At 41.5% G+C, this 14459-nt stretch overlaps 1 protein-coding gene across 1 annotated transcript; it reads left to right on the plus strand.

The window, feature by feature from the left end:
- Positions 1-913: 913 nt before the first annotated feature.
- Positions 914-14007, plus strand: LOC104399160 (protein FAM135B-like; the record flags this gene model as incomplete). The annotated part of the gene is made up of 7 exons (XM_010018168.1): positions 914-987; positions 4590-4744; positions 5850-7923; positions 9596-9762; positions 11247-11338; positions 13459-13556; positions 13856-14007. Coding segments are annotated over 7 exons (2812 nt in total), but the record flags the coding sequence as incomplete, so codon positions are not given.
- Between the last annotated feature and the right edge of the window lie 452 nt (positions 14008-14459).

Here is a 14459-nt window from a genome sequence, read left to right on the forward strand (position 1 = left end):
CCTAAGGTCTTCATTCACACAGTCCCTGCATTTGCCTTCCAAAACTTGGACCAATGCCCCCTCCCCCAACACATCTAGTTTAAAGCTTTCTTGACCAGCCTGGCAAGTCTCCTACCAAAACGGCTCTTCCCCTTCTTTGTTAGACCAACTCCACCAGCCTCCAGCAGATCTGGCCTCCCAAATTGAGTCCCATGTTCTAAATACCCAAACCCCTGACTATGGCACCACTGTTCTAACTATTTATTAACCTGCCAAATGAGCCTAGTTTTTTTAAGATCCTCCCCTTTATCCTGGAGTATCAATGAAAAAACTATCTGAGCTCCAGAGCCCCTAACCACCTCTCCCAGTGATCTGTAGTCCTTCTTAATGTTCTCCAGGCTACTGCTATCTATATCACTAGCACCCATACGGACCACTAGAAGGGGGTAATAGTCGGCAGGACTTACTAGAGCAGGTAGCCTGTTAGCAATATCCCTGATCCGAGCCCCAAGCAGGCAACACACCTCCCTCAAGACCGGGTCAGGATGACAGATGGGTGTCTCTGTGCCTTTCAAAGTACAGTTCCCCAATACTATGCCCTGCTACTGTTTCCTGGAGGCACCAGTACTGATCCTCTTTACTGGTGCATCAGCTGGTTGGTTGTTTGGCATGCTGGGTGCTGGGATAAGCAAATCTTGATTTACTATCAAGGGGCAGTTCTTCCCTCCCAGCAGAACATGCAATGACACTAGCTGCTTTGTGCTAGACTGGGAAAGGGAAGCAGAACTGAGGCCTTTGTTTTTTTCTGTCACCAGAGTGGTGCAACACAGACAGAGGATAGTAAGGAATCAGCTCCTGACAGTCACTGCTTTCTTATTAACCTCATTGTACTTCAGCAGATCTTAGATTTAAAACTTGTGTCTTTCTCCCTCAGGTGAGGAGATTCTCAGAAGCCTTCTTCTACACTGAGCACCAGAAACTTGATGTGCTTACATTTCAGGAAGGCCTGTAAGTAACCCACTAACCCTCCCTTGTCACTGGAACATCTGAAAATGTAGTTTAAAACATTTTGCAATTGATACTGAGATCTTTTTCTGCTGGACATAGAGAAGTTTGGTTTGAGTCACAGAGTTTGTTCTAGATCCATATTGTAAAACCATTGAAATTGGTGTCAAAAGTAAGTGACTCTGAACAGACCCCAGAAATTATTATTTTCAAGATTCCTATATTCTAGAAATATGATGCAGGAGACCATAGAATCACAGAATCACAGAATGGTTTGGGTTGGAACCTGAATTAAGATCATGCAGTTCCAACCACCCTTCCGTGGACAGGGATGCCTCACACTAGACCATGTCTCTCAAGGCTCTGTCCAACCTGGCCTTGAACACTGCCAGGGATGGGGCATTCACAACTTCCTTGGACAACCTGTTCCAGCGCCTCATCACCCTCACTGTAAAGAACTTCTTCCTTTTATCCAACCTAAATCTCCTCTGTTTAAGTTTAAACCCATCACCCCTTCTCCTATCGCTACAGTCCCTGATGAAGAGTCCCTCTCCCACACCTCTTTTCTCAGTCACAGCTGGATGCATTTCTCTTCAAAGCATACCTGCATGAACACCACCAGCCTCAGGGCAGGCAGACATATTTTTTTTATATCTTTCTCCAGGTAAGTTCTTAAACTCACTACACCAGATCCACTGCTGGTACTTTTAATGGGAAATAACTGTTGACAACCAGCACAAGCTTAACATTGAAGAATTTGCTTTTTACCATTATAATAGACATTTTTCAGGGTAGGTAGTCATAGATTTGTTTTGACACTTAGTCCAACCCCAGTTTCTATAGCAGAAACGACCTTTAAATGCAGCCAGAAGTAATAAGCAACCAGTGCAAAGCTGTGGATGTTCACTAGATGCAACAGTGGAGAACTGGAATGGGGAATACCACCACGTTAGCTTGAGAGTGATGGGAGTTCAGGGCTGATAATTAATTGACTGAGACTCAGTAGTGCAAAGCAATCCTGGAAAACAAACATTGCACTGGGCTACGTTCATAAAAATATGCTCTAAAACATTGGCAAGGTAAGTACTTCTTTCTGCTTGACACGTCTTGCATGGAACTAATCTGGGCAGTATAAGGATCCAGTTTTAAAGCTACACTAGCACAAATCCTGCCTTCAGTTTCCTCCAATGATCCCAAGTGGAGCACATGGATAATACTCAGGACTCGACCCGTGAAGGCAGAGTTCAAAGAAAGATGCTCAGGTTTGAATTTCTGAGTAATGAGAGATGTCCAGACTGTTTGTCCACTGAAAGAGCCTGTCACCATGGGGGGACCACAGCATTACCAGTGTGGAAACACATCTTTCAGAAGGGGTTTAAAGGCCATGACTTCAGGTCCTGTCACGGTGAGGAGGCTTAAGTGAGACATCTGTTTCTGACCTAGTGCAGAGAAGGAAATTACTTTCTCAGAGCTGTCACTAGGGACTTCAGGGCTGATTCAGTGTTGATGGAAAGGGCCATGACTTCATTAACGGATGGGTTGTACAAAGCTACCTTGTTCTGCCAAATTAGAGCAGCACCATGGCTGCAGGGGCCCAGCTGTGCTCACTTAGTCCTCCCATGTCAGGTTCTAAGCGAGCGATGTATGAGAAAAAACCCATGTCAAGATCCTGGGGTGAGGGTACAGATACTCATTGCTCCATTCAAGCAAACATAACCCTGCACAGGAGGAAGCCTAATTTCATGAAGTGCTTTTATTTCTGCAGGCAGCCACAGAACCAACCCATTCCTACAGATAAACATATTTTTCCCTCAATGATTATCAAGGAGACTGAGTAAAAGAGAAAAGACTAAAATAGTTTACAGACTTTAAAAGTAGATCTATGTAGTAAATTCGGTCTATACAAGCCTCTTGGCAGAGTCATGTTCTCTTTTTTATTTTGCTAGATGATATAGTTGGAAAAACAGAGTTTTGGCTGCTGGAATATTATCAGTGTTGGGGGTTGCAATGAGGAGTATTAATCAGGTTCATGCAGTGAAGTGAGATCAGGTCTCAGTGTGCTGGTGCTGTACAACCATTTCAAACAGTAACAGGTTTTCGTCCCCTGGTTCTTTCTTCCTTCTTACCAGTCAAGAGCCTTACTTTTGCTTCCCATGCTGTTGTTGTGAGCTTTATGTGAGGCCACACACCTACATGCCTGGCAGCATTTGACTGCTTAGACAGATGAGGACACACCATTTGCAATAGGCTGGGTATCACACAGGGTGGGAGCCTCTAGCAGGTGACCTATCCTCCCAGTATTCTACAGGAAAAAAATATAGATTCTCACACCTTTTAATACCAAGTATTCATCTTTCGTGCCAGATATTGGTCTCAAAGCAAGTTTAGTTTATTATTTTTAGATCTGGTCTTTAATAAAACGCTGATGTTGTTAATCAATGTGTCAGAGAGAACTTATGCTGCCAAGAGTTAACTCTAAACGCCTAGGTGTTGCTGCAGGCGAGAATGAGCAGTTAGCTGTTTGTGACTCCTCTCTGAGTCATGTGCTAACAACCAGTGACTTGTTTATCTTTGAGGAAAAAATAACTGGCCTACGGGTATGAGCAAATGATAAACAGCAACAATTACGTTCTGAAGTTGAAGCCGTTGTGCTGCTCTGAACAAGCTATTTGTGTCTGGACACAGGAATCTTCCATGCTGGCATGAATTACAAACCTGCTGAGTTTTGCTTCATAATGCAAAGTGTGTTTTTTCCAGTTCACTGCCATATGATGATTACCTGCTTTTTGCTAATGACAATTTGAAATATTGCCACTGTGCTGTCCTCTGAGATTTGTGCAGAATTGCTTTCAGCTGATCATCTTCAAGAAGCTTGTTGCCTCACCATCCTCACAGAAAAAAACTTCTTCCTTATATCTAACCTGAAGTTCCCCTGTTTAAGTTTAAACCCGCTCCCCCTTGCTCTGTTGCTACAGTCCCTGATGAAAAGTCCCTCTCCGGCATCCCTGTAGGCCTCTTTCAGATATTGGAAGGCTGCTCTGAGGTCTCCACATAGCCTTCTGATGTGTTTTAGCTCTTCTGGATGCACATGTATGTGAGACATTGCAGTGAGTCCTCTGAGGACCGGTATACATAAAATTGAGGGTCTGCCATGCATCCTTCTTGGCCTTGTTCCTGCCTGTATTACTCAACCAAATCTGTGATTATGGCTTCCTGCATCTGGCTTTTGAAACTCTTGCCACAGACCACTTCTGCTGACTGGAAAGCCAGCTGAGGGATCCAGTCTCAGCTGCAGTGACCCCCAGGAGGACAGCAATGAGTTACGACAGCTAACAGGAGCCTACGGCAACAGCAGTGCTGGAACAAGGGTTTTGCAGTGAGGGAGTGTGCAAGTCGTAGGTATTTCTAACTCAGAGAGCTGAACTGAAACCAACTCACAGGAAACCAGGTACCCCTCATGATGCAGTACTGCCTCCTCTCCTGTTAAGCACATTGCCTCTGTCCTCTAACAGCACACACAGGTTTGCTGCCAGGCTTTCAGGAGTGATCGAGAAACAGCACAGTAACTACTCAAACACTTAATCTCTTCTCTGCTTTGTTCCCAGGATCCAAAGTCATGGTCAGATTTCTACAGAAATTCGTAATTCAGAGTACTTCACCAGCATGCCCCCCCTTCCAGCAGAATGCCTTGACATAGATGGGGACTGGAACACGCTCCCAGTTATCTTTGAAGATAGGTACATGGATATGCCTTGCAAAGGTGAGTGAAACACCACAGAGAGACAGCTTGCACTGAGGGAGGCTCACTCCCCCAGGTCAAGGTAAGCTATCTTACATCCCTTGGGCTGAATCTGGCTTGGATGAGAGTATGATCTGTTATGTAATATAGCTGAATTCTTCTGTTTTCCCTAGAAGCAGAGTATTTCCTGTAGCTTCATATTTTTCATCTTCAAAGTAAGCTGCTTAGTTACAAGAGCTGGAGGCAAAATGTAGAAAGAAAACAAAATCTTTCGGATTTTTGTTACAGTACAGTACAAATTTAAAGGAAAACCAACACTATGAATTTCATCCCCAGTGTGACATCTAGTGGTAAGAAAACTCAGAACAAACCCCCCAGATTTCAGCAGAAAGCCCAGGCTATCCCTTAAAGGCAGCATTGCTTTCAAAAACACTTTCCCCTTGAGCACCCAAATCAGATTCTTAATTAAGAAATTATTTAGTTCTTTAGATTTGTAGTAACACCCCATAGCCCTCAATTTCCTTTTCTTTTTACTCCACTATTAAGATGGGCAAGGAAACAATACGTGTGATATTATAGGTGACCATAATTCAGTAAACATAGAATCATAGAATCATAGAATGGTTTGGGTTGGAAAGGACCTTAAGATCATCTAGTTCCAACCCCCCTGCCATGGGCAGGGACACCTCGCACTAAACCGTGAACTGTGGTCCAAAATTTCCACTCTTTCAGAGTTATCCAGCTGCCTAAATTTTGGCAATGCTCATTACAGATACTTAAACTATTGAACTGAGTATTAATCTGACTCACAAGCAAGAGCTGTACTATGACCAATGTCGTATGATAGCAGGAATACAAAGAAATGTCACCTTTGTTTCACTTACATACTCTGTAAGAACAGGTTAGATACAGTTGAGGAAAACATGCAGAGGAAAGCATGTTTTATTGATGTTGTCTTTTTTGCCTAACTATATTTGTTTAGTGTATAGTTCTGGTTAAGTGGATTCTAATATAAATATACATACTTTTTTAGGCCTTACAATAGCTTTTCAAAGTCCCACATCAGCTTAGGGTAATTTGTTGTGTTCTTGCAGGTACTACTTCTTTTTTTCTTTCTTTTTTTCAGATCAGAATTTGGAAGTTTTCCCAGATTTTGAGGTTCCTGCAAACACTCAAATAGATGTAACAGATGACAATGAGGATTTTGCATCAAATGATGCTGCTGCAGTAATGAAAGGAGACTTTGGGAAAGGTCCTCTGTTAATACACACAGATAGGATAAATGGGAATCCCTCCTGCATATACAGTGGTACTGAAAGTGCTGCATATACAGCTAAGAGTTTAAACCAGCACTCCACATCTCAGGTATGTACAGTGAACAAAGATGCCCAAAGGAAACCTGAAAATATTTTTGCTTCAAGTCAGGAAGCTACTTCTGACTCAGAGCCAGGCAATACAGAATGCACAGCAGATGACTTTAAATCACCCAAGGAGGCTTTATTAAAAGACAACAACAGACTTACAGCGGATGTTACCTATGGAGATACAAATCCTAGCAATAAGGATTCCCACAGAAGTGAGCCTGTGTTAATTGTTAGTGCTCAGCATGAGTGTGGAGCATGTGGAACTGATGGCTTGGAAGACAGGACTGAAATATATAAACCAGATGAATCTAGTCATCCTGAGAATAACTTCACTTCATCTGAGCTTGCACTGAATGAATTAACCAACCTGGAAAAAACAGGAGATCCAGACCCCAAGGCTTTGCTCCCTCTTTTGAAAGCTTTGCCCACACACAGCTTTGAAGTGAAATTGTTCACAAAGGAGCAACGAGGTGAGGAGTGCGAAGAATTCACCCTGATGTCAGGGGTCATAAAAAGGTCCTCCTCTATAATATCTGATTCAGGCATTGAAAGTGAACCAAGTTCAGTGGCGTGGTCTGATGCTCGTAGCCGGGCACTGGAGCTGCCCAGTGATCGAGAGATCCTGCACCACTTGGTACGGAGACATGTCATCCACCGAAACTCCCTGGAGGGTGGTCACACAGAAAGCAATACGAGCTTGCCCAGTGGGATCCAAGCATCACTCACATCCATCAGCTCTTTGCCCTTTGAGGAAGAGGAAAGGGAAGTGGAGCTTACCAAACTGACAAAATCTGTCTCGGCCCCTCAGATCAGTAGTCCAGAAGAGCCTGCGGAGGAGGTAGATATCTCCAAACACAGTGAAGTCACCTCAGGAGATTCAGGAGGAAACTTAAAAAGTTGCATAGAAAAAGAGACTGGAGATGGAAAATTAATGGTGGACTTTTCTGAGTGTCAAATCACCACTGGAAGTGAACAACTAGAACCAAGAGGTACCCAAAAACCCTCTATCAAACATAGTAGCAGTAACACTGAGTTACAAGGGGAGGAGGAGAAGGAAAGTTTTCCAGAGACTCTCTGTAGTTTGGAAAATGTAGGACCACCCATTTGTCCAAAGCAGCTCCAAGATAGTATCTCTGAGTGCCAGTCGCTGGAGAGCAGTGCTGAGTGCAGCTTAAAAACACCAAGGGCTTGTAATTATTTGGACAAAAATATAGGTAAGTTTGATACATGCACTGAGGACCCAAAGGATGAACTTAAGCCGGACAGTTTAAAAATACAAGACTTTTACTCCAATAACAGAATTTCAGGAGAGGAGAGTCTTTCACAAAGCATAAAGCTGGTACCAGATTTTTGCTATCATGTTCCAGCTCCTTCAGAGACCTCAACTGAATTTGGCTCAATGCAAGGAGAGTGTGGGAGCTCTCTAGCTGATGAGAGCTCAGCAGTGTATGCAGAAATGCAGGGGTTACAAGAAATTGAGCTCAATGACTCACCTGCCTCAGCAAACCATGCAGCAGGATCCTACCAGGCTGAGTATCCTGAGGAACCCAACCGCCAAGAGCATAAACTTGTTGCTAATGGCACCGGGTTTCATCCGGCTACAACGGAAGGAGTAGCTCTGGAAAGTAGAAAGGCTGTTGATGTGGTTAACCTGTCCGTCTCTTGCACAGCCACGTGTCTTCCCTTTTCTTCTGTGCTCAAAGAGACCCCTGCTATGGTCGGCTTCTCTGCAAAGCAGGCTGCGTTCCCTATCACACGCCAGCCTCTGGGCTCTTTTGGAGTTGTCTCTTCGAATTCAGATGAGATGGATGAAGAGACAAATGAAAGGATGCTGAAGTAAGAATGTCTAATTACTTTCTTCATTAATGTTACCGTAATGCCAAGAGACCCTGGCAAAGTTCGGCACTCTAACGCGGTACGCGTGCTGTAAGCTTGCGTTCAGAGACAGCTGCTGCCTGAGGAATTACAATTTAAATAATCCATATAGACAAATGGTTCATACAGAATGAATAAACTAAATAGACAGGAAAGATGAAAACACAGAGAGACAGAGATTGTAAAAGACATTAGGTCTTTAATCTTCACGAAAAAGAGTGGGATTTAGGTATCTAAATAATCCTTAAGATCTGGCCCTCCTTCATGAAGTCAAGGTATTGGTCCCAGTTCACTATAGCAGTGCTATAGCTCTTCTGTTCTGCTTAAATAATTGCAGGCATTAGCTAAACTATGAAACAGCAGCACTGGCAGGTAGGGTCTCAGCTTCAGGTTCTGGAAAATGGAATTGGCATCCTGGGTACCTGGAAAAGAAGCTTTTTGAGGTGTTTTTTCTTGCTTTATTGCCTATTCCATCATGGCTGTGTTGTCACAGTGACCCATTTCACAGATTGACACGCTAGTACATGTTTACTTCTGTTATATTTTCATGTCTCTGCTGTACTGAGGGAAAACAATAGCATGGGAATTTCTCAATCTACCCAAAATGTTGGCTTTCTGCATGTGAATTCATTTGTGACCCAAAGCTTTATTTCTATTTATTTGAAAGCATCTTGAAGCTTGCTTTATAGACCCTGCTGCAAGTCCTGCTTAATCTAATCATAAAATTTGGTCCTTCTTTGCATGTATTCATGTAAATGAATCCAGGGCCTCCAGGTCCATGGCTCAAACACTACATTTTTCATTCTTTTGTCCCTTTAAAGTCAGTTAGGCTGTTGTGAGTAATTGCTCAAGTAACCTTAAGCTGTCCTCTGACTTCAAAGCTTTATATCTCCTAACCTGAACCTGGTCCATCCCAGTTTTTTACCTAATTCTACACTTATGTTGTGATTATTAATTCCTAAAAGCTCTGGATAAGTTTTGCTAAGTCAAAAAGCCACTGAGGAGGTTCACATCTTCAGCCAGCAGAATGCTTTATGGTGAATTCATGTGTCAAATTTTAGACTTTTAGTAGGAAAGGGGCTAGCTTCATTCTCTGAGCACTTAAGTTGCTCTTCCTCTTAACTACTGTTTTCAAAAGAACTCAAAACCAAACCAAAACATCTACCATATGAGGTGCATCCTTTAACTGCACAGCCTGAGGAATGGGGAGAACACCTTCTACCTGCTTAAAAATTCATCTGATGTTAGCAAAATCATACATTTTGCATTTCAGTATCAGTCAATATTTTCTTATGACTGATGATATTGTTAAGATGCAAAATAGCTAATTCTTTATCTTAGTGTTATGGGCCACCAGAAAATTATTTGTTGTAAATCCTTCATTCCTCTGGAAGGTGTGAGGTGTTAATCTGCTTTAGCTATTCCCAATATGTATGTAGCCAAATCACTCAGAAACAGATTTTTTCCCCTGCGTGCTGATTTCTTTCCATCAGAATAGGTAAGAAATAGTATCCAGGTCTCTATTTGAAAGCTGCAAATGTAACTTCTTGCAAATAGCAGCCTCCTTGTTTCTAATTGGAAGGTTTGCTGTTGAACACCCAATTCTGCTGTGATTAATTAATGTATTCTCCAGTTTTTATCAGGCCAAAGAAAAATTTAAAAAGGAGATGAAGATTGAAGGATTTCTGTACAGTGACGTATCTGTACTAGCTTCTGATATCCCATATTTTCCACCAGAGGAAGAGGAAGAAAATTTAGAAGATGGAATTCATCTGGTTGTCTGTGTCCATGGATTGGATGGTAAGGCCAGGAGGAGTTGCAGATGTTCAGCAAGCATGAAATAATGGAGAGTCCAAGGAAATTATTTATCTTAGCTAAGTATTTAGTCCTTATTATGGCATTGTAATAAAGAATCTTGGGCAATATAAAATCTTTGCTCTAAGGAATGGATGCTGCAACTGTTTTTGTTGCTGTTTAAACAGAATTCTACAGCAAAGCATGCCAGTCCTTCCATGTACAGGAGGAGTGCATTATACTAAGTCTTTTCTTTCCACAGTTGCTTGTTTTGCAGTATGTCACTGGGATAAAAATGTTATTTAACACTGTTACAGGGTAGATAGTGGCCAGCTTTAGAAAGTGAGAGAATAAAAATCATTATTCACTGCAGAGCAAGCATTGCCTGAAATGGTTTTTATGTATGCTTTCTAAGCAAAAAACAGCTATGTCATATGAATCTTCTCTTGACAAATTACTGGTATCAATGGGAAAGATGTAGCTATTAACCTTGAAACTACAGAAAAGGAGGGGTAAAAAATGTCAGGCATTCTCAGAAAGGTGGAAAACAAACATTTGCTGGCTTGAACAAGGGCAGTTTGCCATTCAATATCTCAGTGGCAGTAATGTCCTACTCACAAGGTGGAGGTACTTCCTTTTCCAACAAAACATTTCAGAATACTTTGGGATTTTCTAGTATAAAATGGGGCATCTCCCCAAATATAAGAATCTTTACAGTATTTTAGCACTGCCTCTAATTATGAATACAGAGGGGCAGGATTCTCTGCCTCTGAACTTACAGCTCCATACCCTAGTATGTGTGTCAAGGTCCCTGGCAGGGCTGCAGTGTCCCCTGGGAACCACACCAGCTGTGAAGGTGGAAGGACAGACCTCAGCTCTTTGTCTTACCTCTGCTGTTCAGCAAATAGAGGACAGAGTTATTCCAGGCCTGAAGTTTGCCCTTTCTTCCCCACCATTTCTCCACCATTCATCAGGGACTGTAGTGACAGAACAAGGGGTAATGGGTTTAGACTGAAACAGAGGAAGTTCAGGTTAGATCTAAGGAAGAAGTTCTTTACAGTGAGGGTGGTGAGGCACTGAAACAGGTTGCCCAAAGAAGTGGTAAATGCTCCATCCCTGGCAGTGTTCAAGGCCAGGTTGGACAGAGGCTTTTGTTACATGGTCTAGTGTGAGGCGTCCCTGCCCATGGCAGGGGATTGGAACTGGATGATCTTAAGGTCCTTTCCAACCCAAACCTTTCTATGATTCAATGATTTATACAGTCCCCACCAGCAGGTCAGTGAGGTCCAGCCCCACATTGTGCAGGCTGTGGGTATTCTTGCTCTCCAGCTGTTACAATGCATGATCCTACAGTGTGGTGAGGTGTTTCAGCAGCACTTCGCAAGAGCTCCCTTGTGTCAGGGTTTATAGGAAGATGAATGTGTTAAATTGATTCTATATTAGTTATTTTTCTGTTGAATTACATCTTATAAAGTACCATTTATTTCCAGGTAACAGTGCAGATCTGCGGCTGGTAAAGACTTTTATAGAACTGGGACTCCCTGGTGGAAAACTGGACTTCCTAATGTCAGAAAGAAATCAGGTATTACAGAGCTAATTTCTGTCTTTGTATCTGCTACAAGCCAATGACGCTGTTGAAACAGGACCTTCAGCAAAGCCATTTCACCAGATGAATGAAACAAAAGCAGTGGAGAATTCAGAGAATTCTATTCAGTATTTAGTACAAAGGCCTGGTCCTGTCTAATGTGATAGGGTGTTCAAATCCATCAGACAATATTCCTAGTATTATAGTCAAAGGCAATGACATTAGCACTTATAGCACAAGACCTTAGAAGAAGAAAATGGATTTATCCTGTCAGTTTGCAAACTTCACAGCCTGGTGTCTCTGCCTGTTGGATGCCAGGCAACACAACACCGACAGAAAGCAGCAAGATCAGTGATGCTAAATTCTCCAGAGGGTGTGGATTATCCAGCAGGTGTTCTCAGCTTGCTTTGCTGCATCAGCCATTGTTTCTCCTGTTGAAACATGTGTAAGATTTATTTCCTTGAAGGATAAAGAAATGTCTTCCAGAGATATTCATTGCTAGCCTAGCCAAAGAAACAGAAATGAATTCATGCTTTGTTCTGCAATGAACCCATATTTATGACAGAGAGGCCTAACTTTATGCACAAAATAAGGTTTTCCAGTGCCCAGTCAGAAATATTAATGTGATTTATGATTGGCTGAGAAACTTGTTTCAAAACTTCCCAACCTTCTTTTTTCAACAGCTTTTATATCGTGAAGTGGCTTGTTGGTGTTAGCCTGTGAACTTGCTGCTTCACAATGCAGATCTGTTAACAGCAGACCTGCACAGTGAAACAAGATGAAAATAACAAGGAGACCACTTCAGACTTGCATCAAAGCTTCTTGTCATGTTTTCAGAGAATGCAATATCTTACAACATTTTTAACATCTTATTAATTACATCTTATTAACTAAAATCTCTATTAGACATTTTCCAGGGCCCATTATGGGAACTTTCAATCTGGGAAGGTGAGAAAATTCCCATGGCACTGGAAATAGAACCTGTGTGGTTTGATGACTATTTGGATGCTGTTACCCTTTTTTCGCTGCTTTGAGAACCACACTTAAAATTACCCATGAAATCAGCCCTTAAGCTGAAGCTTGCCTTACAAAGGGAAATGCAAATCACTTTTTTTAGGCCTTCATTTGTGATTCATTTGACAAGCTCAATCAAGCTAAGATGATACTAAAGGATGGTAATATAAGAAGTTGAAATATGGCACTGGATGTGTTCTGTTTATGATTAATGTTCAGGCTGATATTCTTCCACTTTTAAACAACTTGAAAGATTTGGGTTAATGAACCTAAGAGGAAATGATTAATTATCAATGCAGACAAAATAAACACACAGAAGGTTAGTGGACTGTTTGTAGTTTATGAGAACATTTATTTTAAGGCCGTATTGCAAAGTGAACATGATCGTGTTTTCTTTTGCAAAAGCTGCAATTAACAAGATGAGTTGTGTCACAAAAACATTAATTACTGATATGTTTGCTCTGAATAGCTGTTCCAGTGTTTGATGATTGTTTTTATGGAATCTCATTAGTTATGAATTTGATTTAGAGTCCTGTTGAATTGCCAAATGACACAGTTCTGAATAAGATCTGTCTGCAATCATATAGACTGGACAATATATTATCTGTTTTATTGTATCAGAACTGGCAGTACTGTTGCAATCAACATTGTCTCTCTAGCACTCATTCTCTTACTGATAACTGTTGAATAACCAAAGCACAGCATTTCATTAAGATGGCCAAACAATTTTGTGATTACATCCTTAGCATCAGCATAATCCATGTGTCAGTGTATACTGCTGTAAACTATTTTATCGTCATAATCTGTTAAATCATAAATGTCAAAAACTGTTCTAGTATGTGCAGAGTTTGGTATGTAGAGAGGCTGAGCATTCTTACCAGTGTTAAGTCAGGCTGCTTTAAAAACATACTTATGACTTTCAAATCATTCAGCAGTTTCTCTGAAAGATCTCAAATTTTTAGAGGACCTGGAGACCTTGAGCATGTATAAAGAAAATTTGGACTGGTTATTATGCTTCTGCTTGCATTTTACTTTGAAAATAGCATCAATCTGCAATAAGTGCAATGTATTTTAATTCATTGTCTCATTCTGTTTTTCACCAGACTGATACTTTTGCTGATTTTGATACAATGACTGACCGATTATTGGATGAAATTATTCAGCATATCCAGTTGTACAACCTCTCCATATCCCGAATAAGGTAAATGTTCTGATAGTTAATAGTCTGTAAATGTTTGAGTTACATGAGCAGTATTCAGTGAAATCAGCTTTTCCAAAAGTGCCTTGTGTCAAAAGCCATTAAATCAGTGAGATGAACTTTTACATCATTATAGATAGAAGAGTATCTACTAGGCTGAAAAAAAAGTCAAGTGGTACCAAAAGGATGTTACTGCAAGGCCTGATAGAGTCCCCTCAAGAACAATTTATGCCACCCTTATGCTTTATATAAATAAAATACAGATGGGTTTTCTATTAATCTAAGTCTTTCTTTCCCAACAGTTTTATTGGACATTCCCTTGGTAACGTCATCATTCGATCTGTACTAACTCGCCCCAGGTTTCGCTATTACCTCAACAAGTTACACACCTTCCTGTCCCTCTCTGGGCCTCATCTGGGAACCCTTTACAACAACAGTACTTTGGTTAGTACAGGTAAGAGTTGATGGGAAAGTTATGATGGACTGCAGGACATGGCAATGTGCATGAGAGAGCAAGACATGGAGGCAGCAATAAATTGTAATAACATGACCTGTACACCGAAGTTGTGGAAAATATTTACTTCAACCCACACATAAAAAATGCAATGAGAAGAGCTTTCATCATCTACTACAAGGTTCAACACAGTGCTCCCTGAAAAACCCAAGGGTGTGCAGCAGAAGTGACCTTGCATCCACTGTATTCTTCCACTTCTCTGTGCACTGTCAATAAGCAGAGGTGTCTCCAAGGCTGAAGAAAACACTTAGAGTGCTATGCAAATGGAATTTCCCACAGTTCAGCCTTCCTGAGTGTCTATGCTACCATGACATGGATAATCACAGAATCATAGCATAGTTTGTGTTGGAAGGGACCTTTAAAAGTCATTGTCCTGGGTTCAGCTACAGCAG

This window comes from Nestor notabilis, unplaced genomic scaffold (assembly GCF_000696875.1).
Source record: "Nestor notabilis isolate BGI_N333 unplaced genomic scaffold, ASM69687v1 scaffold300, whole genome shotgun sequence".
Taxonomy (NCBI): Eukaryota; Metazoa; Chordata; class Aves; order Psittaciformes; family Psittacidae; genus Nestor; species Nestor notabilis.